Below are 25,646 nucleotides of genomic sequence, written 5' to 3' on the forward strand. Positions count from 1 at the left end.
GCAGAGCTGGTCCCACCTTGCAGTATGGACAATTACAGGACATTTATTAGTGCAGCCCTTTGCAGGAATGGATCCTTATGTGGAACAGCTCCCTTGCTCCTCCGCTGTAGGGGGATTTGCAAGCAGCAAAGGACCAGGGATACAATCCAGCTCTAGCGTGCTAGGCAGCAACAAAACCAAAGCAATTTGCTGAAAGGAGCAATAGGGCATGAACGTTCTGTATCTGCTCAGTAAAAGGAGGTCCACACATGTAGGCTGCTTAGCTCCTTATACACTGACGGGCAAAACCCCACCCTAAACCCACAAAGATTTGCTTAGGCTATCCTGGGTGTCCCATGCAGGGACAACACAGGTTAGTGTGGGTCTGCTCTTGGACAGCCCAGTTTTCTCCCCCTAAAAGTCAAGGCACAGCTGCAATCACACAAATAATTGCTGTAACACGAACCCAGCCACATACCACGGCAACACCAAAAGCAGCCCACTATTTTTGCCCAAGTTTATTTCTAGAAATTTGTACAAAAATTGATACTCTGTAATACAATAGTCTATCAAATATGACAGATGAACATTTGTCTTTAGAGGCAAGATTCCAGGAATGTGAAGTACCGTCCTCTTGCATGGAAGAAAGGCACATTTTGGAGCTCAAAATACACTCAACTGAACCGTTGAAAAGGCAGGTCAAACATGCAAGTAGTGCAATGTTTCAGGTTTATACATAAACACATTGTACTCTGAAGAAATCTCACTACAAGCAGTGTTAACATCCACGTAAACATTTTATAAACACTTTAAAAAGTCACTCACTTTAGATCCTATGCATGAAAAGGCTACTCCTTTACATTCACTGGATGGAATATTTAAAAGCCATCTTTGGGCAGAAGTTACTCCTAGCTTTCCTCAAATGCTTTTGGGATCCAAAACACTTCCATGAATAGTCCCACTGCATTTACCCCTGCAGGCTACCCTAAGGATCTGCAACACTGGGGCCACATGATTGCACAATCCCACCGCTCCTAGAACTTGTCCTTGGAGTTTTGCGGCTATGAAGGAGTCCCATATTTCCAGCTACATGCCTCTGCAAGCAGACCTGCTTCTAAACTGACATTCAAAACACAAGTGGTGAAATGACAGCCACCGAAGTATCCATCACATTGTATGGATTGAGGTCCACCAGACTCATATCCTTTGGTTTCCTGCACCATCCACAGTAGGTGCCACACCAGGGGGTTTGGCAGCCAACTCGTACTTTCAGAAGGGGCTTTTCCAAAGCAGAAATGCCCTTGTGCTATGTCAGCTTGTCTCAACGTGGCTCTGGAGCAACACGCCTGTAATACTGCCGTCCCAGTTAAATCAACCTGCTGCTTTGATTGCAAACCAGATGGATCCTACTCTCCCAAAATAGCTTGTGCTAGTGGGTACAGTAGCTGTAGGAATGCTTCTCATCCATTGCTGGCAATCCAACAGCATTATATAGCAGTTTACAAAGGCAATCATTTCCCCCATCCAAATCCTCACAGCAATGGGGAGTTGTGCTTTTTTGGATAGAAAGACATTTGTAATGGGATTTATCCAAAGTAAAGCCTTTTTTTATTTTTAAAAGTGGTCTAGCAATACTTTAAACACTTTCTTTGAAAGACACATACACCCACACATGCTTTCAAGTACACGATGACAGCTTGGACTCCTGGAGAAGATGTGTTGATTCTGAGAGGAGGTGGTGCTGCTGAGCCAGTCCCTTCAGTTGACTTCCAAGACCTCAGTCTCTGGCAGGCCAAATTTGCTCTTATACTTGTCAAAGAGTTTGATCAGGGAGTCCACATATATGCTGTGGTAGAAGTCCACTTCCCTCTGGCACGGATTATCGATTTTGGGGATGGTGATGGGCTCCCCAACTGATAAAAAGAGAGAAAGATCCACACGTTAGGTTGAATGCTCCTGTACAGCCTGGAGATTTGTCCTCTGTGGCCGCAGCTATGGTAGTTCACCACGTCCATCCTGGCATAGCACAGCTTGCCATTATAGCAGAGCTTTGCCCAATTCTTCCCAGTTTTGCTAGGCTCTGAAGCACAGTTGTCCCCCTACCAGGACCCTCATTGCATCTCCAGTGATACCCAGGGCAAGCGTGCCGTTTTAGCTACACAAATGCCAGCAGTGCAGAGCCTCTGCTGCTCAAGGAAGCTGGGAAGTCCCACTTGCTTCTCTTTACACCAGAGTGATAAACCCCTCCGCAGTTAACAGGAACTAAGACTAAAACCTACAGTTCTCATGTATTCCCCTACACACACCACAAAAGCAAAGCAGCACTTTTTTCTTTCCCTCAAAGCTTTGGGTTAGAAGACTCAAAGACAAATTTTAGGGTTGGCTTTAAGCCTCAGCTATCAGGCAGCATCACACTGCCAGTCCTGGGGGGAAGGGGCAGGCTGCTTCTGACTTTAACCATCCAAGACCAGAGAAGGTAGCAGCTACAGCATTTTTCACCCCAAAACAGGTCACTTGGCAAACTTAGCTGGCAGTAGAGCATGACGGGAGGTTTGCAGCCTCTGGAAACTGTTGTAGCTCATTCTTAGTTGTGCAGAAGGTTTTATATAGAAGGGAAAACAGTTTTATATAGAAGGGAAAATAGTCAAGACTCCAAGACCAAGCTAGAGCGGGGATATGGCATAAGCTCAGGTATGCTACTACCTAGAGAAGCACATAGCAAGTTTATACCAAGACCTTACCAACAGTAGTGATGGGCTTGGGGTACGGTAACAGCCCCCAGGTGTTGGAGGAGAAGAGGCCACGGCCATGAAAGATGCACGGAGCAAAGCCAATATGCTTCTGAAACTTCTTCTGAACCCATCTTCCCCAGGAACCCTCCTCAAAGATCACCTGCTTGTACACTTCATTCTCCCCAAAGGAGTAGACAGGAACCAAGTCTGCACTAGAAAGATGGAAAGATGTTAGGTGTTAGGATCTCACACCCCTGGTCTGCAGGCAATACTACAGCACCGCGTTCACTGCCGTGTACTCTTTCAGGCTGCACATTTGCAGATTTTACTGGCCAGAGCTTTGCTTGCAGCACAAGGTACTGACATGAGTCAGCCAGACTTGCCATGAGAGGTAGTATATATACTTATAGTAGATACACTATACAGTAGATACTATATAGTCTTCCCAAGTAACCATTACGCATGCTGGAGCCCTGCTTTCCTGGAGATGGCTGAACCCCTGCCTGCCCATGGGAAGCAGTGAATGAATTCCTTGCTTTGCTTCGCTTGCGTGCGCGGCTTTTGCTTTCCCTATTAAACTGTTTTTATCTCAACCCTCGAGTTTTCTTGCTTTTGCTCTTCCGATTCTCTCCCCCATCCCACCCAGGGGGGAGTGAGTGAGGGGCTGTGTGGTGCTTAGTTGCCGGCTGGGGCTAAACCACAACAAGTAGATACTTATAGTAGATACACTATACAGTAGATACTTAAGTATATCTATTATACATATAGTAGATATACTTTTAAGGCGTGCAAGAAGAGAATTATACTGGCAATGGGCCCATGAAACACTACCCAGCCAGGCACGGAATGTACGTCCATATATTCTCATCTCTGATTTTTGATGGACAACCCATTTCAGACCCATGGGATCCGTGGAGATTGCAGGGGCTGCACAGGTGGTGCCCCATGCAGGTTACTGACACCTGCCTCTCCTTGCCCTGGAAGCCTCCTGCTGTCTCAAGCAGCTTCTTACCCCGTCCCCTGCTCAGAGGACAGGCTCATGTGTCCGATGCTCTGAGTGTATATCCACACAACACAGCAGGACCGCAGAAAGAAGAATCCACCCAAGACATCAGCTGCTTCAGGGGATGAGAGCAGCTTTTATATGCTAGCAGTACTGCTCTAGCATCGAGGTTGCTTCTTACCCATGCCGTAGAGCCAGTTTCACAAATCCTTTCCGGTTTTTCAGCGTCACAGAGTTCTTCCCTGGGGTGCAGTTCAGGGACTCCGCTGCCCCTCCGACCACGATGATGATGGCATTGCCACTGCCGTTCTTGGACAAGATGTAGTCTATGCTGTCACGGTTCACAGGACATATTCCTGCATATCCAAGAGACAGACATAAGGGTCAAGCTGCAAGATTAAGAATAGCCTGGATGATCCTGAAGCCACCAGCCACAGTTGTAGCAAAAAGTTCATGCCTTGATTGCAAGTTGAGTTGTCAAAATTCACTGTGGTCATAGAGGGTTGTGTATATTATCAGGCAACCTGTTCCTCAATTAAGAGCAGTTAATAGACCTGGACAGCACTAGACTTGGTCATAGACAAACTCTACCAACACCAGCTCTCAAAAAGTTGCCTTAACACAAAAGACTTCAGCAAGGATTTTCTTCTGCTCTTAGTGATGCCAAAGGCAATTGTTTAAGACATCCTCCCTCCAAGTGAAGGTTGCAGTAGGAGCTGGTTTATCTTTAGGGGGAAAGCAGAGCAATTCTGTTACTTTGATGCATGAGAGTCTGAATTTGACCAGTTCCTCAGCAAAACCAAGTAGTGGAATAGGTCTTCCTTTAGGAGGATGGTTTAGTGATACAAAAAGAATAAATTGGCAAGCCTTCCAGAGGCAGATCTATTATGGATTATTTTAAAAAAATAATTTCTGAACTAACATCTCAAGCTCTTGCATGGTGAGAGCGCAATCCTTTGCTCTCCTGGGAAGGAAGATACGTATGGGACAGAGTGCTCAGGTAAGTCCACACTCCGAGGTGAGTGTCTGGGAAGGTCTTTCCCTCTACCCCGCACTGGAAGGGACAGGACTGTACTACCAGTCACAGCACTCCAGCTTTACAAAGCCCTAAAGCATCAGGCCCCACCCCAGGGATCTTACCATTCAGCCTAATGAAAAAGGAACCTTTTAATTTCTACTCTATTGCTCCAAAAAGGCTAAGAAGTTTGATTCGCTCCTCCTGAAACTCATGCTTTTATCCTACAGTTATTGTCAGAGCTTGCTCATGCCTCACATTTTTGGCCAGGATAAGCCAAGAAGAAGTGAGATGCCATCATTTACGTTCCCATCCACACGTGTCTGAGCTCTGTTGAGTACTACTTAAGGTCACTGCACTAGGAAGGGCAGTATTACACAATTTAATTTTAGAAGCTGATTCTGCACATGTCATGTTAGTCATCACTTAAACCAAGAACTAAATGGTGAATGGGTCCCGTGGGATTATACAGGGCAAGTCTGCAAGCTTTCATGTGTATCTGGGCATCAAGGTCACCACCTAATCCCAGCTCCAGACCACAGGGGAGCAGACTTCACTTGAGGCAGATCAGCTGGATTTGAAGATGAAAAATTCATTTCTTTCAGCACAGCTACATCTCTCTGACCATGTTTCCTTTGAAAGGCTCAGGCTATGCTTGCTGCTCTGTAGGACAGACAGAAACCTTCATACTTCTCCCATTCTCCACACCACGGCTCACTTGACTACACAGCCCTGGCTAACAGGGCAGCACAGATTTATGTTCAGCCATTTCACACTTGTTAGCAGGAGGAGATTACTACTGCTCACAGCACTGAAATCCTTCCTCCAGAAAATGCAGCAAGACACGCAGACAAGTGGCAATTGCTGAATGGTGCTCTTTAGCACATTTACACACTATATAGGATTTTCTGGACATCTCCTCGTGCCTTAGAGGATCCCTGCTGTAGCTCCAACCTCTAGTAGGCTATAAAACGCTGTAATATGCAACAGTTGGTTGTAAACCAACTAAGTATGTGTATTGGTACAGTAATATTTGTTAGGATTTCACTTCAAGTGGTTCATCCACAAAACAAAGGACTGAGGGAACTATCAGCACTTCCCAAGTGATGTTAAAACCTTTGTAGTGACACCCTTAAGTTCCAGTATAGGAAAATGAAGAAAATTATGGCTTTCAGAAAGTTAACTTTGTCCAAGAGATCACACCTATAGTCTTGCTTAAATCCTAAGTATAGAGGAAGCAGAATTTCCCACTGATTTAACTGTAATGCTCAGGGATAGCCAAGCCAGCCCTGTCAGCAATGATGTTGCTAATGTCTACTGCCACCTTCCTTCCAGAAGGAGGGAAGCAGCTCTGCCTGGCCACAAGATTTGTCTACCAGTCATCTTGAGCAGATTGAACACATTTTCTTAAAATATATTTCTTAAAATATAGAAAGGCTGATGCTGCGTGGAAACTTAAGCAACACATGAACTAAGTTTACAGGCGTGACAGACTGGAAAGCGGATTCCAACTTCTTGTGCGCTGCTGTCTTGTGGAATTCCCACATTATGGGAATTACGGATTTCACACAGCAACTTCCATCTGGTGCAGGAAGATAGAAACCAGCTTGAGATACTGCCCTTCTTAGGCAGGGACAAACACCTTTTCTGCACCAGATCCAGTTAGTTTTCTTGTCCCTCAAATTAAGGCAGTAATCTTGGAAACAGTCAAACCTAGGAAGCCAGAGCCAAGTACAGCTACTCCTATCCTCTCCCCAGCTATAAGTCAAGATTCAGCCAAAATGCTATTGTGAGATACCTGTTTTAAAGTCATTTATTGGTGAATCTGTTCCAGGAACAGCAAACAGGGAACTGGACTGTTCAATTCATGGTCTTTAAACATTACCTCCCTCATCTCTACCTAACCAACAGGCATCCTCACTCTGAAAAGGAACCTCAGGCCATGCAATAACACTGTTTCTTGAGGCTGTCAACACTGCTTCCTCTGTCCAGTCATAACTTAGAAGCCCTCCATCATTAAAATACTGGAGTCCATTAGAACAGACCTATTAGTGTCATTCAGCAAAGTTGTGTCACTGCCTGTTCCCTGTGACCCATCTTTTCAGGGAAGGGGCTCTTCTGAACAGCTGAAACCATTCAATAACCCAGACTCTTTACTGCTGGCAGGCACCTAAAAGCGTGGTTGGGTGAAGAGGGCATCTGTCACCACCGTAAGACCTAGATGCGTGACAGCTCATGTGGTAATGAGCCCAGGAGCAGAGCTAGCCATGGTATTCACATTTCAAAGGCTAATGCATACTTTATGTTTTCAGTTAGTGTGACTTCTTCATCTACCAGTACCTCCTGACGGTAACTAGGACAACTTGCTCCCGTGTCTCCATTTTCCTCACCCACAACTACAGATGCCAGATAGCTTTACTATGCCTTTGGACAAGAGTATCCTTGAGTTAAGGATGAATGCAGAGGAGCAGCAGTCCCTGCAGCCCAAGCTAGTCACATTTATTCACAGCTTCCTCTTGACAATTATAAGAAAGCAACGTTTGTGTGATGCTACCAGAAAGAAGTGGTTAAGTCAGCTTCTGCCACAGCTTTTCACTTAAAAGAGGGAAAGAGAGCTCAGAGGCAAGGGCATGAGTAGGAGGAACAAAGTACTCTTGCACTTACCACCAGACATTAAGTAGTCCCTCAAAATGGGCATCCTGAAGTTCCCAGCCAGGGTAGCAAGGTATGGTCGGATCCCAGGGAATTTCTGGCTGACACCCGTGGCCTCTGTGCTGAAGTTGCAAAAGGCACCCAAGCCCATGATGCCATGTGGATGGTATCCAAAAATGTAATTCCTGGTGGTCAGCAGATTGTGGGTTTTAACCAGCTAGGAAAGAAAAGAGTGAGCTCACATGAAGACAGATATTTTCAGGTAGTAAGAAAAAAATGGTGGAAAAAAGTAAAAGTCCCCAGCTTTTGTCTCTCTTCCCACCAGGGAGAACAGCCTAAGAGCTGGGGTATGGGCTATCCTGGATTTCAGAGGTTGTGTGGTAAGAGCAGCCACTTAGACTTCAGTTCCCCAAGCAGAGGGAGCAGAATAAACAGGCTGATCTTCGACACAAGACGACTGCCAGCCAAGCAGGAATAGGGTTTGGGTTGCAGTAGCCTGTTCCCTTTGTTTCTCTACTCCTCTCAAAGGTATTCTTGCAAGCCTCTTGCCCAAACCAACCAGGTTCTTCATGGCCCTGTAGCCATAGCTACGCCTCCTTCCAGGCCCTCTCCCAGCACATTAGTGGCTCACGTTCCAGTACGAGGGGAGAAAAAAACAAATAAAAATCAGTGTCCCATAGCAGATGCAAGTTTGCTTAATAACTGAAAAAAGACCCAACCACTTAATATGCCTGCTGGCCACCCTCCAAGAGGGAAAACGCGCAGAAGGGTGGCTTACCACTGGAAACTATCCCTCCTTTCAAGAGGTTTTGCTCTGGCCTACACGCCAAAGGGCCAGCAAGACACCTCAAGCCATCCACAGCAGTGCTCCGATTTCTGCAGGACGTGCTCCAGGAGCAATGGTCGTATTGGTTTGGGGTTGTGCAATATTCCTAACCATTTACTCATCTGTTTGCACAGCAGGGACACTCCAAAGCTGCCTTAGCCATGCACAGCACAACCCATGCCCCGGTACCGCTATTGCCAGAGGATTTTTTTGATGCTGTAAGTAGCAGCAGCGTCCCATGCAGAGCATCTTCCCCTGGCAGTACACAAGCGGTCCGAGTAAGCATACGACAGGACTGCTGCATCCCTACAGAAGCAGGGATCAAATTTAATTTTTTTTTTTCAGGCTGCAATGGTGCCAGTTTTTGCTGACTGCAACACCCCAGCAGCTCTCAGACCAGGGCAGGACCTACAAGCCCCAGTGGCACCTTCAGCATGAGGTGCTAAACAACTGCACCCCATCCATCAAACTGTAGATGCAAAGGTCACTCTGTGTCAGCTCCTGTAGGAAAAAGCCCAGATTTCCAAGACGTCACATCAGCATTACATACCCCGCTGTCTCGGCCAAGAAGTGCTCTTTGGCAGTAAGCAAGTCCGTTTTGTTGAATCATGCTACAGGGAGCCGAAGTGCCATTGCAACACACCGAAGCAGCGTGCCTGGAAATTTGATTCCCTCCTCCCCACGTTCCCATCACCGTCCCTAGATGAGGCTACAGCATTTGCGCTATTTAAGACAGTAGCTGCAATACAGGCATGACAGCCGCGGGTTAAGCAAGTTGACTATCCCCCTCCACACTTTCCTCTAGCTTTGAGGTCACGTAGGGCTCCAGGAAGCATGTGCAGATGCTTGTGGTTGCAGCAGCTCTGTAGAGCCCCGTGGCCTGAGTCACACCAAGTCATCCTTTCTCCCCTTTCCCTTCTTGCCCAATTAGTAGATGACTTTGCTTTCACTCCTCAGGGTGGGAGGGCTGTCCCTTGACCAGTTAGGACAAACAGGGCTCCCAGACTACAGACTGGAAACCACTCTCCAGCAAAGACTGGAGGGGAAAAAAAAAGTTATATGGTAAGCAACCCCTCCATCTGTCAGCTCTTGCTCAGTTGGAGGAGAGACTCAAGGCCTGGTGGCTACAGACACACATGGCTTGGTTGGACCAGCAGCAGACACTCCTCCTTAGAGCTCTTGTCAGAGCAGGGTAGGGGGTTCCAGGCTCCAAGCCTCATCCTTCACCTGCACCGAGCACAGCTGCTTTAAAAGGAAGCCAGCTGAAACAGAGGGTTTGTCCTTGTCGCTCTGGCGCACGAGGCGCTTGTGAGCTGAGCTTGGCAGAGCCACGCATCTGCTCTCATACGGAAGACACGCTGTTCTCCTGCTGCCAGCCATGGCAAGCACCCTGCTCCAGCTCCTCCATGACGTGCAAGGACACCCAGTTCCCAATGGACCCCATTGCTTGCATACCTTGTACGAGCCCCAGCCAAGCTGCAGCCTTATCGCTCTGTGTTTGCTTTCCAAGACCTCCTGTTATGGAGGCATAGGGTTGGCGATACCCATGATACCCACCACGCTCACCACTTGCACAAGTAGCACAGGAGCAAGGCAAGGGGTATGCAGGGAACCAACGCACCTGCACACCCCCCCCCCATGGCAAGGCAGAAGGGGAATATCTGAGCAGCACTGGAGACTCAGTGAGAATCAAATGCTCACAACAGGGATCTACAGGTCTGAGAGTCAGCCTGGCATTCATATTTATGTGCTTTTCCCCAGTTTGTCGCATGCAGGCTGCCACTGCCCTCCACAGGTTGTTCCCACAACAGATGGGTTTGCAGAAGGTGAACATGTCTTCCTCCACCCAAGTCAAGCCAGGACAGCCAAAGACTGCCAGGCATCAGACAGGTTTGTGCACCTATCTGCAAGCGGTGCAGGTCTTAGATCTGCTAATGCATAAACTCAGCCCAAGGTCTGACCTGTCAACACCAAAGGCAGAGCCTTCATGTCTCCCTAAATTTAATCTAGACGCAGGAATTTTCTGAAGTGCTAGAATCACTTATTTCTAGTCTCAAGCAAGATTGAAGCTTTCCTTAGGAGGCTGATCACTACTAGTTTTCTCACACCTTTGCCCTTGACAAGCAAACACTGAGCTGCTGGGCTGCCTTATCAGGCTGGCCTAAGGAATTGCTGTAGCTGTCATTTGACAACACTTTTGCAACTCTGCTCTGAACCTCCAACAGGTTTTTCCTTTTGCCTTCAAGGTCTTCTCCAGCCCCCCACAGCCCTCAGCTCCTTGAAGCCCCAGCGCTCCCATGATGAGGTAGAGGCAGCATGTCCTTGCTGCATCCCAGCTGGATGACTACAGTGCTGGGACTGAAGCTGGACCTTCACCCCACTGCACTAACACGCCTGTTCCCAGCTGCTGTCTGAGACCAAACCTATTTCAGTGGGAGCAAAGGTCCACCCATTGCTCTAGCAGTAACAGAGAGATTTCCTTAAACAGATCTAAGCCCGCCTACGGGAGCAATAAAGCAGCGCAATTACAGGAAAAACTAGTGTTAATATTTGAGTGCCAGATATGCCCAAAGAACAGCAGTGCCAGTTTTATTTGTAGGAACGGGATGAGTAAGTAGCACATTCAAGTGTGGAGGAAGGGGACTGCAGAGACGCTGCTGCTCAGCACCAGGCGCCAGCAAAAAGCAGGATGAAAATGAGTGGTCTAGGCGGGTGCTCAGCCTACCTGCGAGCTGAGCGGCACAGTGACCACAGAAGCATGCAGAAAGCACAAGTTTAGAGCTCATCCTGCAGGATCCAAGCAGCAGTAGTGAGCATACAAGCTTGCAAAACAACCTAACAATTGCAATTAGCTGCATCACACCTGGAGGCATTATGGAAGAAATTCTCTCACCTTCCCAGCAACGCAGGCCAGGATCTGAAGACTGCTCTAGGCTCTCAGTATTACCACTACACTACATCACACATAGGAAGCAAAAGTCTCCATTTCCATTCGGTAAGTCATCGACAACAACTAAGAGGCTTTTCCAGGAAGCCAGCCAAGCCACAGAGAGCAAGACAAACGCTGCGAAAAAGTCACTGTCTTGCAACAGTCCCTGCTCTGGCACGCTGCTGACTCTCCCATCGCAGCAGGAGCCCGAGCATCTCGCAGCACACATCTGAAATGCTCACTGCTTGACAAAGGCAAGCCAAATGCCTGCAGTCACTGCTATCTGAAGTGCTGTTCCCTATGGAGATAAGCAGTAGCTGTGCTCACATGCTCCGGTGATGGCTTCTTTACCTAAAGATGACCTTTAGATTGTGGCACTCCCAACGTGACATCCTCAGATCAGCAGGATGTGCTGGGGAGGCTGCTGGGACCTCGCCTGCCTCTGCAGCAGCAGGGTTGAGTCCAGCACCATGCTCACACCTGCAAGAGCCTGGGCTTTACCTGGCAGTTCAGCACCAGGATTTAGCTCACTGGAAGCTTCCTCAGCTGCTTCATGCACTGCTTAGCTTAAAGCACTATTTGCAAGGCCAGCCACTAAGCAGCAGACAAACTTAAGCTTCTAGTGCCCTAAAATAGCTTATTACTGTCATAGGAGCTGCGTGAAGCCCCAGTGAATGTGGGCAACCTCTGCTCATGCTGAGGAATTGAGCCAGATTCAGGCTGGTTCCCCAATCCACCTGGTATTACAAAACGTGACCTGGTATCTCCAGGTACAGGTACAATAGTCCTATGGCATTTCAGGATGGGAGGCACTGCTGACTCGGGTGGAGACCAAGCCTAATCACCATAAATACCAGAGCAGAGCCTGCTTCTCATGCAGCTACTCTGATAAAGCAAGCCTGATGCCAGCAGGTACAGCTGTGGAGGGATGCAGCAGACCTAGCCACAAGTTCTAACATACAGCTTTGTCAGAGGTCGATCCTGGTGGCATTTTGGTCTGGCCAGATCCAGCCTGCATCCTCAGGACTGAGCTCACACCAGCCAGGTACAAGGAAACCTTGGCCTTCAGATCTGCAGCCACTGAGGACATTATACTAAGAGGTCTCCCCTCCCAAGTTTTTGGTGCTACAACTGTCACCCACCGGCAGTTGGGTCCCTGTTCCTGGGGAGGCAGCCTTAGGGTTTTGGCAAAAAAATCTGCAAAACTGCTTCCTATTTATTTCCTGGAATAGGAGTAAACTCTGAGCTAATATCCTAATGCAGGTGGTACCTGTGCTGATACGGATGCAGCTAGCACAGCTCTACGTGCAGATCTTGAAAAAACCGAGTTCAGCATTACAAGTGCCACCGGTGAGATTGTCACTGGTGTGATCTGCCCTCGCAGTGCTCAGTGGACACATGGCACAGGGTGCGGTGCATCAGACGACTACCCCAAAAAAACACGAGCCAGGGAGACAAACCAAGCCCTGCTAAGCCATGACAGACAGTTCAGGATCCAGTCCAGGTGAGTTTTGCAGACAGAAGATTTAAACAAGTGGCCATCTCTAGACCAGCCTCCCTCTTGACCGAAGACAGGTAAATAATTTATCCAAGGACTTCCCGTGCTCCTAGCAAGTTCAAGCCCAAGCTGTTGTGGTGGCTGGTGCCACTCCTTACAAGAGATAATATTCATGCCCATAATTGCAGACAACCACCTCTAGCACCTCACAGCCCCATGATCCCTGTAGCAGCTCAACAAGCATGCAGCCAGCTGGCTGTTCCCCCACAGCAGGTGCAAGAGTTATCCCACAGCTGTCAACTCTCATGTGCCACCCTTTGCATACCATTTACCAGTGGGCTCTGTAAACCCCCCACAGCTCTGCCCCCTTAGTGACAGAGGAATTACAGCCATAAGGGGTTCTCACAAAGGGACTGCGGGAACTAGCAAGTATTTACCTAGAACAGCAGAGAAGTTCAGTTTATCTACCCGATCCCATCTCTAAACCTACCTGAACAACCCACCTGTTTGACAAGCTTCTACTATCTACAGTGGATCTGACCTGCATGGCTGGTGCGGAGCATGTTTCCATGAAGATGGGGGCTAAATATGCCATCAAAGGAGAGGTGAAACAAGAGGACCAGCCATTACCGGTGACCCTCTTGAATCCAGTTCCCAGGAGAAACTAGCCCATTTCAGCCTTCAGCAATATCAAGAAGGCAGGGCTTGTCGCAGTTAGTGAGGGCTTGGTACTAGAGGACAACCCATCTGAGACCCTTCCACACCAGAGCATGCTGTGTTCTCCATCAGCTACGAGATCTGGGTTGGCCAGCCACTTGCAGCCTGTGCAGCTGTAGTGTATTTTTCCATGTACACCTACATTTGCCAAGAATTACCCGTTAGTAGCAGGAAGAATGTGGCAAGAGTGTTCACTGGCAGCGTGTTCAGGCACCCTGAGAGTTCAAGTGACTTTGCAAAGGAGGAATCCAGTCTACGCCACTTTGGCTTCCTACTGGAATTGGATTCCCGACTGCCTTCCAAGACTGGACTATCTTAGGGCAGGCTGGTTCATCAAAAGCCATGGCAAGGTGCCTCCCTTTTGCTCAGGCCGAATAAAACTTGCCAACAGCCTTACATAATAGTCCTTTCAGCTGTGTGTCCTTCCAAAGGGGATCAAGTTCCCTCCTAGCTGAATTTGGCCCCTGCTCCCTTCTAAGTCTTCCAGCTCATTCTGCCATCCCCAGAGCAGAGTGGCAGCCCTGTCTTCTGTCTGCAACGCGTCTGAACTAGCAGGGAAAATACAAGCAGAAGGTGAGCAAGCTGGAGAACTGGAGCTATCCCCACTGCTGAAAACCCCCCTTCCCCAAAGCAGCTAGACTTCAGAGCTGATTTCACTGCTCCTGGTGAAGTGGTAGGACTTCTGGTGCACGGGGTTCTCAGCTATTCTTACCCAAGACACTGCTGCCCTAGGGTGTTACTGGAAAACAGACCAAAACTGAGCTAGATTTACAAGAGGGGAACAGAGGTAGGGCTAGGCACAACACAGGACTGCTGCAGCACAGGAGAGAAGTTGAGAGATGAACAAGGAGCCTTACAGCTACAGGGCAGATTGCATCAAGAAGTCTGGTTATAAGACCATCAGAAGCAGCAGCTTCTACAAGTCATGATACCATCACTGGTGATGCATTTCAGATTTTATAACCGCAGCTGCTCCAAGCAGTAGTATGGCAATGGTAAGCAACCATGTCGTGCTCACAGTTCAGTGTCACGGATAGACTAGTGTAGGTACAACATCATCCCCACAGGGGTTATTACAAGTCAGTCTAAAACAGTTAAGTCCCAATTCATAGAGTTAAACTGTTACTTACTCTTATTGGAAAATAATCCCTGAAGTACCTCCATATAGCCCAGTTTCTCACCCATTGGGATCTTCTTCCACCTGAAGAGGAAAAAAAAAAAAAAATCACATTTGTAAAGCTCTTTCCACATGGGTGCTCACCAAGAAGCCTAGAGGACTCCAGATAGTTTGCTGTTTCACTAGCGAAATCAACAATTTCATTCCTCTAAGTGGGACACCTGCATCTTTCACTAAAATCAGGTGAAACCATCCATGCTCAGGACTTCAGGGTCTTCAAGCTAATTAAGGCCTGACTACAAATTCAGGGTAGGAGCTGACTTGATAACCTGTTGTAGCTGGGCAATGGACAATTCAAGCTAGGAACAGCTCAATGTTAACCTCAGATTCATCCTTTGGGAAAGGCCAAGATCCTGGATGATTTCAGTGGTCTTGAAGCAAGGGAGAATTGTGCTAATCTGGCTATGAAAGGAGCTGCCATCAAAGCTTGTTGCCATTGCTGTAGCGGGTTCTCAGAGCTGGTTTCTACAGGGTGTTCTCTGAAATAAAGTTTTCTGCTTTATTTGCAGCAACATTGACTCCATAGGGGAGCCACATCTTAATAGTCATGCCATAATCCGAACCTTGCAAGAGCTGGAGAGGACAGCAAGATCTTGAATCTTTACGTAGATCTTTCTGACCTACAGGAAGAACCTAAGCCTTATAAATATGTTGCTAAAAGCCAGCAATGGCATGATGTCAGTGCTTGCTATCTGGTAGTACCCTCAGCATCGATAAAACCTGCAGTCACTGCTTACGCTGAGGGCTGCCATTTGTATGCTTCACTGAATAATGCTTTTGATCAGCGATTCAGCCAAGTCCCCCTGAGAAGGGAAGTCACCCATTATAAGGAAGTGCTTCTTTGTCCAAATATGAGGACAGGGACACTTAAACAGCAAGGATCTGTTCTGCAATATTTACCTTTCTTTGGTGTATTCCAGTCAAATACCAGCCAGGCTAAATATAGAGCAGCAATCGCCCAGCAATCTGTGCACAGTATGTACATGAGGATTAAAGTGCAAGCAATACCTGGATAGGTCCAAGAAAGAAGAAAACAAGGTTGCATCAGGTTTTGGTCTGCGTTTACACTTGCATTAAGAGCCCCTTGCCTTTTGACCCTTCTATACTGAAGTCTTAGTCTCAATCTGATGTCATTAATCCTCAATCAAATCGGATTTAGCTAAAAACCCCTTATGTAGGACTGAGACAGCTTCCTCTAAAGCTACCTGCTTTGAAGTACCTCAGCCTCCCCTTCATGGTTTCTCCAGGTCTCTCTTCTATAATATCTCCAGGTAGGGCAGCTGCTTCTCCAGGCAAGAGCTGGACTTCATGAGCATCAAGATTTCTTTGTGGCCCACACCAAGGAGGTTTCTTCCACAGCTACCCAAATCATTCACGCATTACACCAGCTCTATGACAGCCATCCCACCAGGCTACCAGAGATCCACAAACCAGAGTTTGTGCCATTTTAGCACAAATTGGGAAGGAACAGCGAGACTTGCTTGACTGACTGCAGTCAGCATCCTTCTCCAGTTTAATTATCGACACTACTGTGCAGCAGAGCAGCCTGAGGCTTCACATAACAGAAGCACCCAGAGACAGACAGTCTTTACTATTTTACTGGTCTAACACAAACACTTCTCGCCCATCTCTGGTACCTCTTGGAAGGAGACCAAGCCAAGAGGAAGGCACTCCTGTTGCAATCAGTTGCATCAGTTACCTATTGCTTCTAAGAAATTTCTTCTCTGTGGACGTTCCCATGAGTGAGTCAGGTAAGAGATTGCCAATTGCTTCAGTCTTATTTGTATGGTAGACACAGATATGAGCTAAACATCAGTAGGTCTCTCCATAGCTCCTGTGTTTTTCTAGAGCCAGGTAAAGTTATTTATTGCCAAAATATCAAAGTATGCAACTGTGCTTTACAATATCCACACCCCAGGAACTGTCCTGCTGCAGTGCACATCCAGTAATTAATGCTTATGTGAAAGTTAACATTTTTGCATTAAAAGTCTTCCAGCATGAAGGAAAAGCTTTGCTTTTGGCCAAAAGGTGTTACGTACCCATGATAAGGAAAGTGAGAACCCATTGCAGCACAGAGATGATCTGGAGTTGTTTCTCTACTTTGGATTTAGATAGCCAAAACAAATCCTGGAGAGCAGAAAGAATGCTTGATCCTGTGCCTAAGGAAAAAAAAAAAAGAAATAAAGTTACATTTGCATACTGAGCAAAGGTAGCAATATTTTCCTTTCAAATAGGAGGTTTTAAAATCAATGTTCGTGTAGTTTGCTTTTAAGAGCAAGGCTTGTCAAAGGCTAATATTTCCCATGGAGTTTAGGCATCCTGGAAGGGGAAGGGTTGCCATCTGCAAACATCTAGCTGTTTTGGGGATGCTGGAGGGGATTAATGGGTAACATCACCTGAGCAAGCCTTTATTCGCTTGACCATAAGTGTGCGGAGGACATTAACACATGGTCCTAACACACCCCCCCGCTTCAAACTGCCAATTCCTCGAAGTGGTGTTTGATAACAGGGAAACCCATGAGCTCACCATAAGATAAAGATCAGCTGTCCCAAGCCACAGGCAAGCACACACCAGGCTGTGGTCTGAACTGTTGCTCATCCACTCTTCACCCAGGTCTGTTGCACAACTCCTCCATGCGTTTAAGGAAAGCTCCGCACGCCAGCCTTACACAGCACAGCCTAAAGGCTGGTTGAGCAACCCCTCAACCCACAACCCCGGGGATCCACAGCTCCAAGGATAAGGAAAACTATCACAGTGTTTCTAAAGCAGTAAGTGAGGAAGGAAGGAGTTGAAAGCCACTCTTAGAAGCTTAAGGTATTCAAGCGGGGAGAGACCCCAGTAAAATACTGAAGTGAAAGACTCAGTTTCTATATGAGGAGCCACCCACTGCAGCATTTGTTGATATGCTCAACGACCTCGAGAAAGAAGCACTTGCAAGTGCGTTTTCCTTCACTTCTCTTCATTACTTTATTTCACAAACACCATAATAACTGGCTAAAATGCAAATCAAGCTGCTGGCTTATCAACAAACCAGGAGGTGTGTTGACATATTTCCTTTTCTGTTTAAGGATCAGCCTGTTATTAGAAGGGATGCAACGCTGCTAAGGAGCCATTATATTGAATGGGTTCGGTCCTTGCTGTCGCTGGCAAGATGTGACACTGCTAGTGGCGATACCATAGCAACTGCTCACGCTTAGTTGAGTGAAAGTCTGATGGAGAAGAGCCTCCTCTAGACACAGGCAGGTACTAGAGTTTTGGTAGTTTCTACAAAGCAGGTTTCACTAATGCATCTTTTAAACATGCAAAGCATCTCTGCAGTCTTTGCTAACTGTTGCCCTTGCTGATAGTCGAGGCAATAGGATTAATGCACAGCAGCTCCACCTGCAGAACTGTTTATTAGTTTTGCAGCTTCTTTGCTGCCCCTCTTAAATGCCATTTAGTGACATTTAATGTTAAGCCTAAACATAAAAGCCATTTAACGTTAAGCCTGCGCATGGTCCCTAGGAGCGACGGCTACATGCCTTCCTGAGCATTTCTGCTAGTAAAGGACATCAGCCAGGAGCCACACCAGACCCTGCAGCCTAAATCTAGAGCCAGCCCACCCAGCCTAGGCCCTTGGCTCTGCTTAGTCTATGTTGAATGAACAATCCTTGCAATGGGTTGGGCGTTAACTACTCTAAGCAGACCAAGTTTTGGTCAAGCATAGATCATGTCACTGCAACTGCCAGTAAACTGAAACCTACAGCACTAATCCATTCTGAAGCAGCAGCTCAAGTTGAAAGCAGGTCTTTGCAAGATAGCGTAGTATGTGCTGAATTCACTCCTAATAATGTATCTCTCCAGTTTCTGAGATGAGACAGGGCAACATGCTGATGAGTTAAACCACCACTGATTTGCAACACTGGAGTACCTAAGCAGGAAGACTCAGAAATCCCGTGCTGCAACTCTTCACATTTGATAGTAAATGCCCAAACTTGGGGTGAGTGGTAAACTCCACCCCATTTTTTACAAAGTCAGTCACCTCTCCAAGGGTAAGAGAAATCGGTCATTCCCACTGAGGGGCCACAGCCTAGGGGCAGCCTCTACTGCAGCTCTAGGATCTTGCTGTCCCAAAAACCTGCTCTACAAAATTGCACGTGGACAGACCTCACATGGCCTGAGGACTGCTAGACACTAGTTTAAAGGACGCTTTTAGCAATAGTGGTGTCACTGGCCACATCTCTATGCCCTCAAAATAAACCCAAAGTCTTAGAGATTTTGTGATCCATGATGAAAGCCCAGCCCCATGTAATTTATCCTTCCAGCACCTGTAGTTACACTACCAAAACATCTTTGGATTGATGAATCCAACGCTCCAGCCTTGGATCAACTAAATCCCTATCCTCTTCCCCCGAAGAGAACAACTGTTTGTCCCTCCAGATGAGAATTTGTACTTCAGCATTTTCTAGATGCTTTAACAAATTGTAGGCATTGCTAGCCCTGTAAATAGAACAGTACTGGGTAGCCTAAGTCAACTTGTTTCCCAAACTGCATTAAGCTTTTTGTGTCAATGTTCAACTATTGCAGACAGAGGGAAGGCACAGGTTTTGCAGACAGCTCTGAGCAGGCAGCTGAGCACCTGCCCTTGGACAAATGGTGTCCCGGGTCAGTTATTTGTTGAAAGCAAAAACATCCTTTGCAGAGATCAAGATTCCCAACACCAGAAAAGCCAGTAGTTACCATGGGCTGAATATTAGCATTTAATTCCCAATTAAGGACATAAAAGAAGTCCAGTGGCAACGGAAAGGACTGTGGGAATGTGCAGAGGTGTCACCTGGCAAGTGCATCTGCCCGTGCATGGTCTACCTTTCCTGCACACTCTGGATGGACCCAGTGCATCAACTGCAAGCCAGGCAATTACAGATTTTAGTGCCGAGACAGCCATTTCCAGCCAGTCCTGACCTTGCTGTTCATAATGTCAGACTTAACACTTTGTGTATTCAACTCTCCATGCAAGCCTTGCCTCCTTTCTCCTTCAGCTGTAGCAGCCAGGCAGCATTTTTGGGAAGACCCTCCATGCTCTGGAGAACCAGGCCAGTTACTGGTGACACAGAGCAAAAGAGCTTTGACAAGTCAACAGAAATGTGGTTTTTTGGGACTTGGCCACAGCAGAATAATCCAACACTGATACTTGGGTTCCCTTCTTTAAAGTAAACCCTTCCTTTTAAGAGCTCACCTGTGGGCCCACACAAAGGATCATTCACATATTAAAAACCCAAAGGAAAATTAAATATAGGAAAGGCAATTTCTCTAACTTTCAGGGAATACATTAGCCTAACATTATTATAGCCTGGAGAAAAGGAGGCTGAGGGGAGACCTTATCACTCTCTACAACTACCTGAAAGGAGGTTGTAGAGAGGTGGGGGTCGGTCTCTTCTCCCAGGTAACAAGTGATAGGACGAGAGGAAATGGCCTCAAGTTGAGCCAGGGGAGGTTTAGACTGGATATTAGGAAATTTTACTTCACTGAAAGGGTTGTCCAGCACTGGAACAGGCTGCCCAGGGCAGTGGTGGAGTCGCCATCCCTGGAGGTATTTAACAGACGTTTGGATGAGGTGCTTATGGACACAGTATAGTGGTGGTCTTGGTAGTCTTAGGTTTACGGTTGGACTTGATGATCTTAAAGGTCTTTTCCAACCTATACGATTCTGTGATTCTAACACCCAAGTTTAACAAGGCCCATTAGACATACCTATGATTACCTTCGAGGCAAAGGAAACTGCATACCCCAGCCTTTGGTATCCATTTGTATCAGTCTTTTCTCAAGGAAATATTTTGAATCCTGGAGAAACGCAGACCTCTATCTTCTACTGCTGAAGACAGTTGCTTATCACGTGCTGGCCACCCAGCGCAGCCCCTGGAGTGTTTTCCAGTTGCTCTGTTTTCCAGGGCACCTGTTCCAGAACTGGACAGCCTGGCTGTTTGGGGTCACAGCCTTAGCAACCCATGTCTACACAGCAGAGATCTTAGCAACAGCTTTCCTGGTCTCAGATGAGATCCTGAGCCCCTCAACCCGCACTGCAGCTCATGCCCTGGGGTGTTGATGGGATACTGCCCGCACTAAGCCATGCATGGCTCTCAAGGATGCAACTTGCTAAGTTGGCCAAAAGAGGGACTTCTCCAGGAGACCTCACTGCTGCTCAGTGATAGCAGCCATCTGCAGCCTTCCGAGGAAGCTCAGTGACATTAGCCAGCTGTCCCCCAACTGGTGATGGGCTTAGACCACTTAATTCCAGCAGCCATCAGAGTCAAGCACAAAAGACACTACCAAGGAGATCCTGGAGTCAACGAAGGGTTTGACCAAGCATCTGACTCATGCCTGCAGCACAGACTCAGCTAGGGACAGCATCTGGTGCACTTCCAGCACAGTTTATTGCAGATAAAGTGCTCAAACACCATGATTTACCTAGGCAGGGAGGCAGACCCAAAAGTCCCAGGAGAGGAAGTAAACAGGACTTCACATTTGGACACCAGAAAACCCAATCCACAGCACTTAATTAAAAAGCAATCAAATAAATTGGCTGAGAGGAAGTACAAGTGTTACAGATAGTTAAAAATACACTGAAAGCTTGTTAAAGCCAAGCTTCATCTGCTACCTTTTCAACATAATTAGCATATTAATTCTTAGCCAAGAATTATACTGCATCACACAGCTTATTTAGATGAAAACCAAATTAGATGCAGTATAGCTGAGCCCCTCCAAAGCATAGGTGCAGATGGACATTTTGAGCTACATATTTGGCAGAGAAGCTGACGGCGGAGGCATAACAAAACTAGATTAAACAGACCGATACTAGGATACTTGTGAAGAGCCAGCCTCCCATCCAAGAGCAGGAGTCTGCACAGCAAGCTGCTACATTAAATGTGACATCTGGAAAACCCCTTGAGCAAAAGAAGTTATTCTGTGTCTAGGTTTACTGAGATGCCCCAGCTGCAGTGCACAAGCTCTCTCCACTTTCAGCTTTGTTGTTAGCGGTACTAGGTAGTGAATCATTTGTTAAGATAATAACGAATTACCAGCATGGGTTGTAGTTATCCTGCCCTGTACACAGCTGTATAGCAGTTTGCTCATGCCCCAGGAGACTACTTAATAATCCCGTATTATCTGCAGTAAAGAATGCCTACAACTGGGGGTTAACAACGTAGTTAATGGGGCCATGCGACAACAACATCTATTTCAGCCCCATTAGGAAGGAGCTGGGATTCTGCATAGCAAATAAACAAATTTGTTATGACATTTATCTCGCGGTAGATCTGCATTTACTCGCAGCACTGAATTTGGCCTTCAGTCTCCGCAGTCGCAGACGTGTGTGGGTTAAAGTGAGGTAACCATGAGGGTAGACCCAGCTGTCCTAGACCAGTCAACAATTTTAGATTTAAGTCAGCAAGACTTAATAGCTCTAGACAAGAGAAAGGGAACCATCCTACTACATCTCATTGGTGTGCCCAGGGAGGAGTGTAGAAGCAATAAAAGAAGGGCTCAGTCATAAGCAAGTCCAGACCTATACCTCCCGGGCAGTTTTGTCAAGAGGAAACCCTACAACACAGCTAGCAGTGACGCCGTACTCCCAAAACAGGAGCCCCCAGGTCCCCCCCAAAGCAGAAATGAGGTCTGCCAAACCTCAGGTGCAGCATAATATTAACTCCAAGGTAGAGCTGAGTGAAATCATCTTCCTCACCCCAAACTATTCTACAATTTTGTTCCACATTGCAGAAGCTCAATATTGCCTAAAGCTTTTAGCCACAGTCCAGCCAAAACAAAGGAGGGAAGGAGCTTCTGTAAGATGAAGTGAGATAAGATACTTCAGCAAAGAACAGCCCTTAAATGCTCTGGCCACACTAACATCTTTCTTCAAGAGTGGAGTACCTCCTTGCTGCTCTGCCAAACGCAAGGAGGAGAGCACCTGGACAGCCTATGGCCAAAGTGGGTCAGGTCAAGATGAGGAGACAACAACCCCTCCTACCCAACCAAAGCATCTCAAAGCATCATCCAACCCTAGGCATTGGTTCAAGGTCTGCTCTGATTTTTGCAATACTGGGTTGGTGTCCAAGAAAGTTCCCCTGCATACACACAGGGATGGAGAGAGAGGCAAATGCCTGCACCTTTTTTGCTGATTGTTTTTAAATAGGATCAGACTTTCAGCCAAGTTTACAGGCACTGGGACAAAGCCAGATACCAGGCAAACAAGATGACTGGAGACTAAAGGACAGTATAAGCCATTCAGACTGTCACCCCACAAAAGTCAGCCCTTTGCTCAGGCAAGATGCTTGGAAAAGACGGTCAGGGAGGTAGAAAAAGTCTAGTAGGTTTGTTCTAAATATCCTATGTTGTGGGGGAAGTTATCCAACATCATCAAGCAGCACGTGAGGTCCCGTGCATGAAATGCTGCACCACCTCGCCTCTGCCCGTCTTTGGTCTGCAGGGTCCCACATCATCATCCTCAAAGCCCAGCCTGAATCTGAGCTCCTCTGGCAGGCACCTGGCTTTTGCTTTGAACAGGCAGGCTTTGAAGCTGGTCCTGCATTTTGTTGCCCATGACAGGCTACAGAACTGGCAAGAGGTTGCACTGGGGGATGCTGCAGTGGCCAAGGCAACATCTCCCATCTCCCCAGGCACAAGCACATGAATAAATGAGTAAAGAAGCACACATATCACTGCAGGACCCCTGCGAGGTGCCTCAGAGGAAAACTGACCTGAGGAGAGTTAAGACAGCTTTCCATCGCTAAGCAGGATTATCTAGAGATGAGGCCAATCACTGTCCCTAAACCGCACTCCATTTTGAATTATGCACGTGTCCTAGATCCATCATTAACATGCCAGTGGCAACAAGGTGGCCACTGAGGTCTTGGGTCAGCCCTACATATTTTATAGGTCTCCTGAATGATTTATTCTCTGTACTTGGCTTGCAGTTAACTCTCAGTTGAACAGTTCACATGCTGTTAATTCAAATGACCTCTCTCAACACGAAACATCACTTGGCACCTTGCTAGTTGTATAAGCAAGCTAAGTTACTTTAAGGACCAGAGCTGAGCATGGGAAACACATGCAGATCTTTCCCCCAATCAGGTCACAACTGATCCTACAGATCCATCTAATATCAGCGGGTGCCACATCTTTCTGACAGAGATGAGCACCAGCAGCTCTACATGCAGGACATGACCCAAAAAGCAAGAGCTTAGGGGTTAATTCATCAGGTTCAGGTCCACTTAGCTCTGCTAAAGATTTGCTTAATCAACAAGCTATTTCACAGGTCTCTTCATTCCAGGAGGAACTATCAGTTTGCTTTTTCAGGGCAGAAAGCCTTTTGCAACACAGAGCAATCACTCAAGAACCCTCCACAAGGCACAGGGTAAATCGTTGTCCAAGTGCATTTTCCTGCAAAAGCCCCACTACGTGCAAGTCCTGACACTTCTCTAGCCAAGCACCCTTGCAGGAGGGGTACAAGGCTCTATCAAGCAAGCATTTGGACTTGTTGAATGTATTCCTGCGAGATCCCTAGAGCTGCTTTTACAAGCACGCAAGGGAGCTTGCAGTCTGGGATTTCCCATATTGTCTCTCCCACATCTTTACCCTACATGTTTCAGCCTGCAGCAGAAAGCGTTCAGTGTCTGCAGCAGCTCTGCCCATGATGGGTGTCAGCCACCGACACCCAACCTGCTCCTCTCGCCGAGGAAGTGACTTACCAGCACAGCAGCTTTGTCAAAGCAAACTCTTTACTTCCTAACATAAAACCTTGCTTTCACACTGAATCTTCAACTCCCCAGTACAAAGCAACAATAAATAGCAACGCCTTTTTTCCCCTCCCCTGTTGATGTAGGTGTGGGGAATACAATATTACAAAACAGGGCTGCAAACAGTGAATTTTACCAGCCATGCAGTGCTGATAAAACTACTACACTTTCCTTCCTACCGTCACAAGGGGGGAGGGGGGGGGGAGGCTCATTTTTAAGCAAACGCCACCCCACCCCCCCCATTTTGCCAGGGTGCAAACTCGCTTAGATAAACCAGAGCCGCTTGCAACAGCTTCAGGAAAGCAGCCCGACCCTCCAAGCTCGCTAAAAAGCAAAACCTTGCCCAGAGAGCTGCGATCCTCACCCCTAAGAAAAGCTGCAGCCAGCCTCCCCGCCATTGCGTATTCCCCGTCCTTCCCCCTCTTAAACAAGCACTCCTGCAGGCAGGCAGAAGAAGGGGAATATCATAAATAAAGCTGAGCGTTTCGGTCCTGCTTCCACCCCACCCTGCACCTTGTACCGCCGGGATGCCGCTCCCCCACCGCAGCATCCTCCCGCTGCCGGGACCCTTCTCCGCCAGCCCCCCGGTACCTCGCAGCACCCCGGAGTAGGCAGCGATGATGGTCTTCATTGCGGAGGGGTGGTCAGGTCCCGGCCAGGGCCATGGGATGGAGAAAGGCACCCGGCTCCGCAGCCCCGGTGCAACCGGCGAGTGGGAGAGTTACCGGCCGCGCATCCCTATATAGCCCCGGGGAGGAGGAGGAGGAGGAGGAGGAGGAGGAGGAGGAGGAGGAGGAGGAGGAGGGCGGGGAGGGGCGGGTCCCCGCAGGACGCCTGGGTCCCTCAGCCCAGGGAGGGGGAAGGTCTTGGCCCCGGGGATGCTGCTTGCTGCATGGGATGGGGATTTGGGGGGGGGGAGGACAAGGCAGGAGGGCACCCACACGCCCTTGTGCAAGGTGTTCCCCTCCCTGTTTTCCTTCTCCCCATCGCGGGGTGGGGGAAAAATCCCCCCAAGGCCCCACTACTGATGGGCATTTTAAGACACGGTGGTCCCCTTCTTGCTCAGATGCTCTCCCAACCCATTCTTGGCTGATTTTTAGTTTCCCCAGTGGGATTTGGGAGATCTGGGTTCCTAAAAGCATCATGGGGTTGTTCAGCCTGGAGAAAAGGAGGCTGAGGGGAGACCTCATCGCTCTCTACAACGGCCTGAAAGGAGGGTGCAGAGAGGTGGGGTCGGTCTCTTCTCCCAGGTAACAAGTGATAGGACAAGAGGAAATGGCCTCAAGTTGTGCCAGGGGAGGTTTAGAGTGGATATTAGGAAAATTTTCTTCACTGAAAGGGTTGTCC

At 47.7% G+C, this 25,646-nt stretch overlaps 1 protein-coding gene across 2 annotated transcripts; it reads right to left on the bottom strand.

The window, feature by feature from the left end:
- Window positions 1–495: 495 nt before the first annotated feature.
- DGAT2 (diacylglycerol O-acyltransferase 2) lies at window positions 496–24,997 on the bottom strand. 2 transcript variants are annotated; one of them, XM_075491296.1, is made up of 8 exons: window positions 24,891–24,997; window positions 16,568–16,687; window positions 15,429–15,536; window positions 14,482–14,552; window positions 7,394–7,598; window positions 3,896–4,070; window positions 2,721–2,923; window positions 496–1,892 (listed from the first exon to the last, which is right to left on the bottom strand). In XM_075491296.1, the coding sequence occupies exons 1-8, from the start codon at window positions 24,928–24,930 to the stop codon at window positions 1,738–1,740; spliced, it is 1,077 nt and encodes a 358-aa protein (XP_075347411.1). In that variant the 5' UTR covers window positions 24,931–24,997; the 3' UTR covers window positions 496–1,737. The 2 variants fall into 2 exon arrangements, with proteins under 2 accessions (XP_075347411.1, XP_075347412.1); XM_075491297.1 differs by lacking the exon at window positions 15,429–15,536.
- Window positions 24,998–25,646: the final 649 nt, after the last annotated feature.

This window comes from Mycteria americana, chromosome 1 (genome assembly GCF_035582795.1).
Source record: "Mycteria americana isolate JAX WOST 10 ecotype Jacksonville Zoo and Gardens chromosome 1, USCA_MyAme_1.0, whole genome shotgun sequence".
Classification (NCBI taxonomy): Eukaryota; Metazoa; Chordata; class Aves; order Ciconiiformes; family Ciconiidae; genus Mycteria; species Mycteria americana.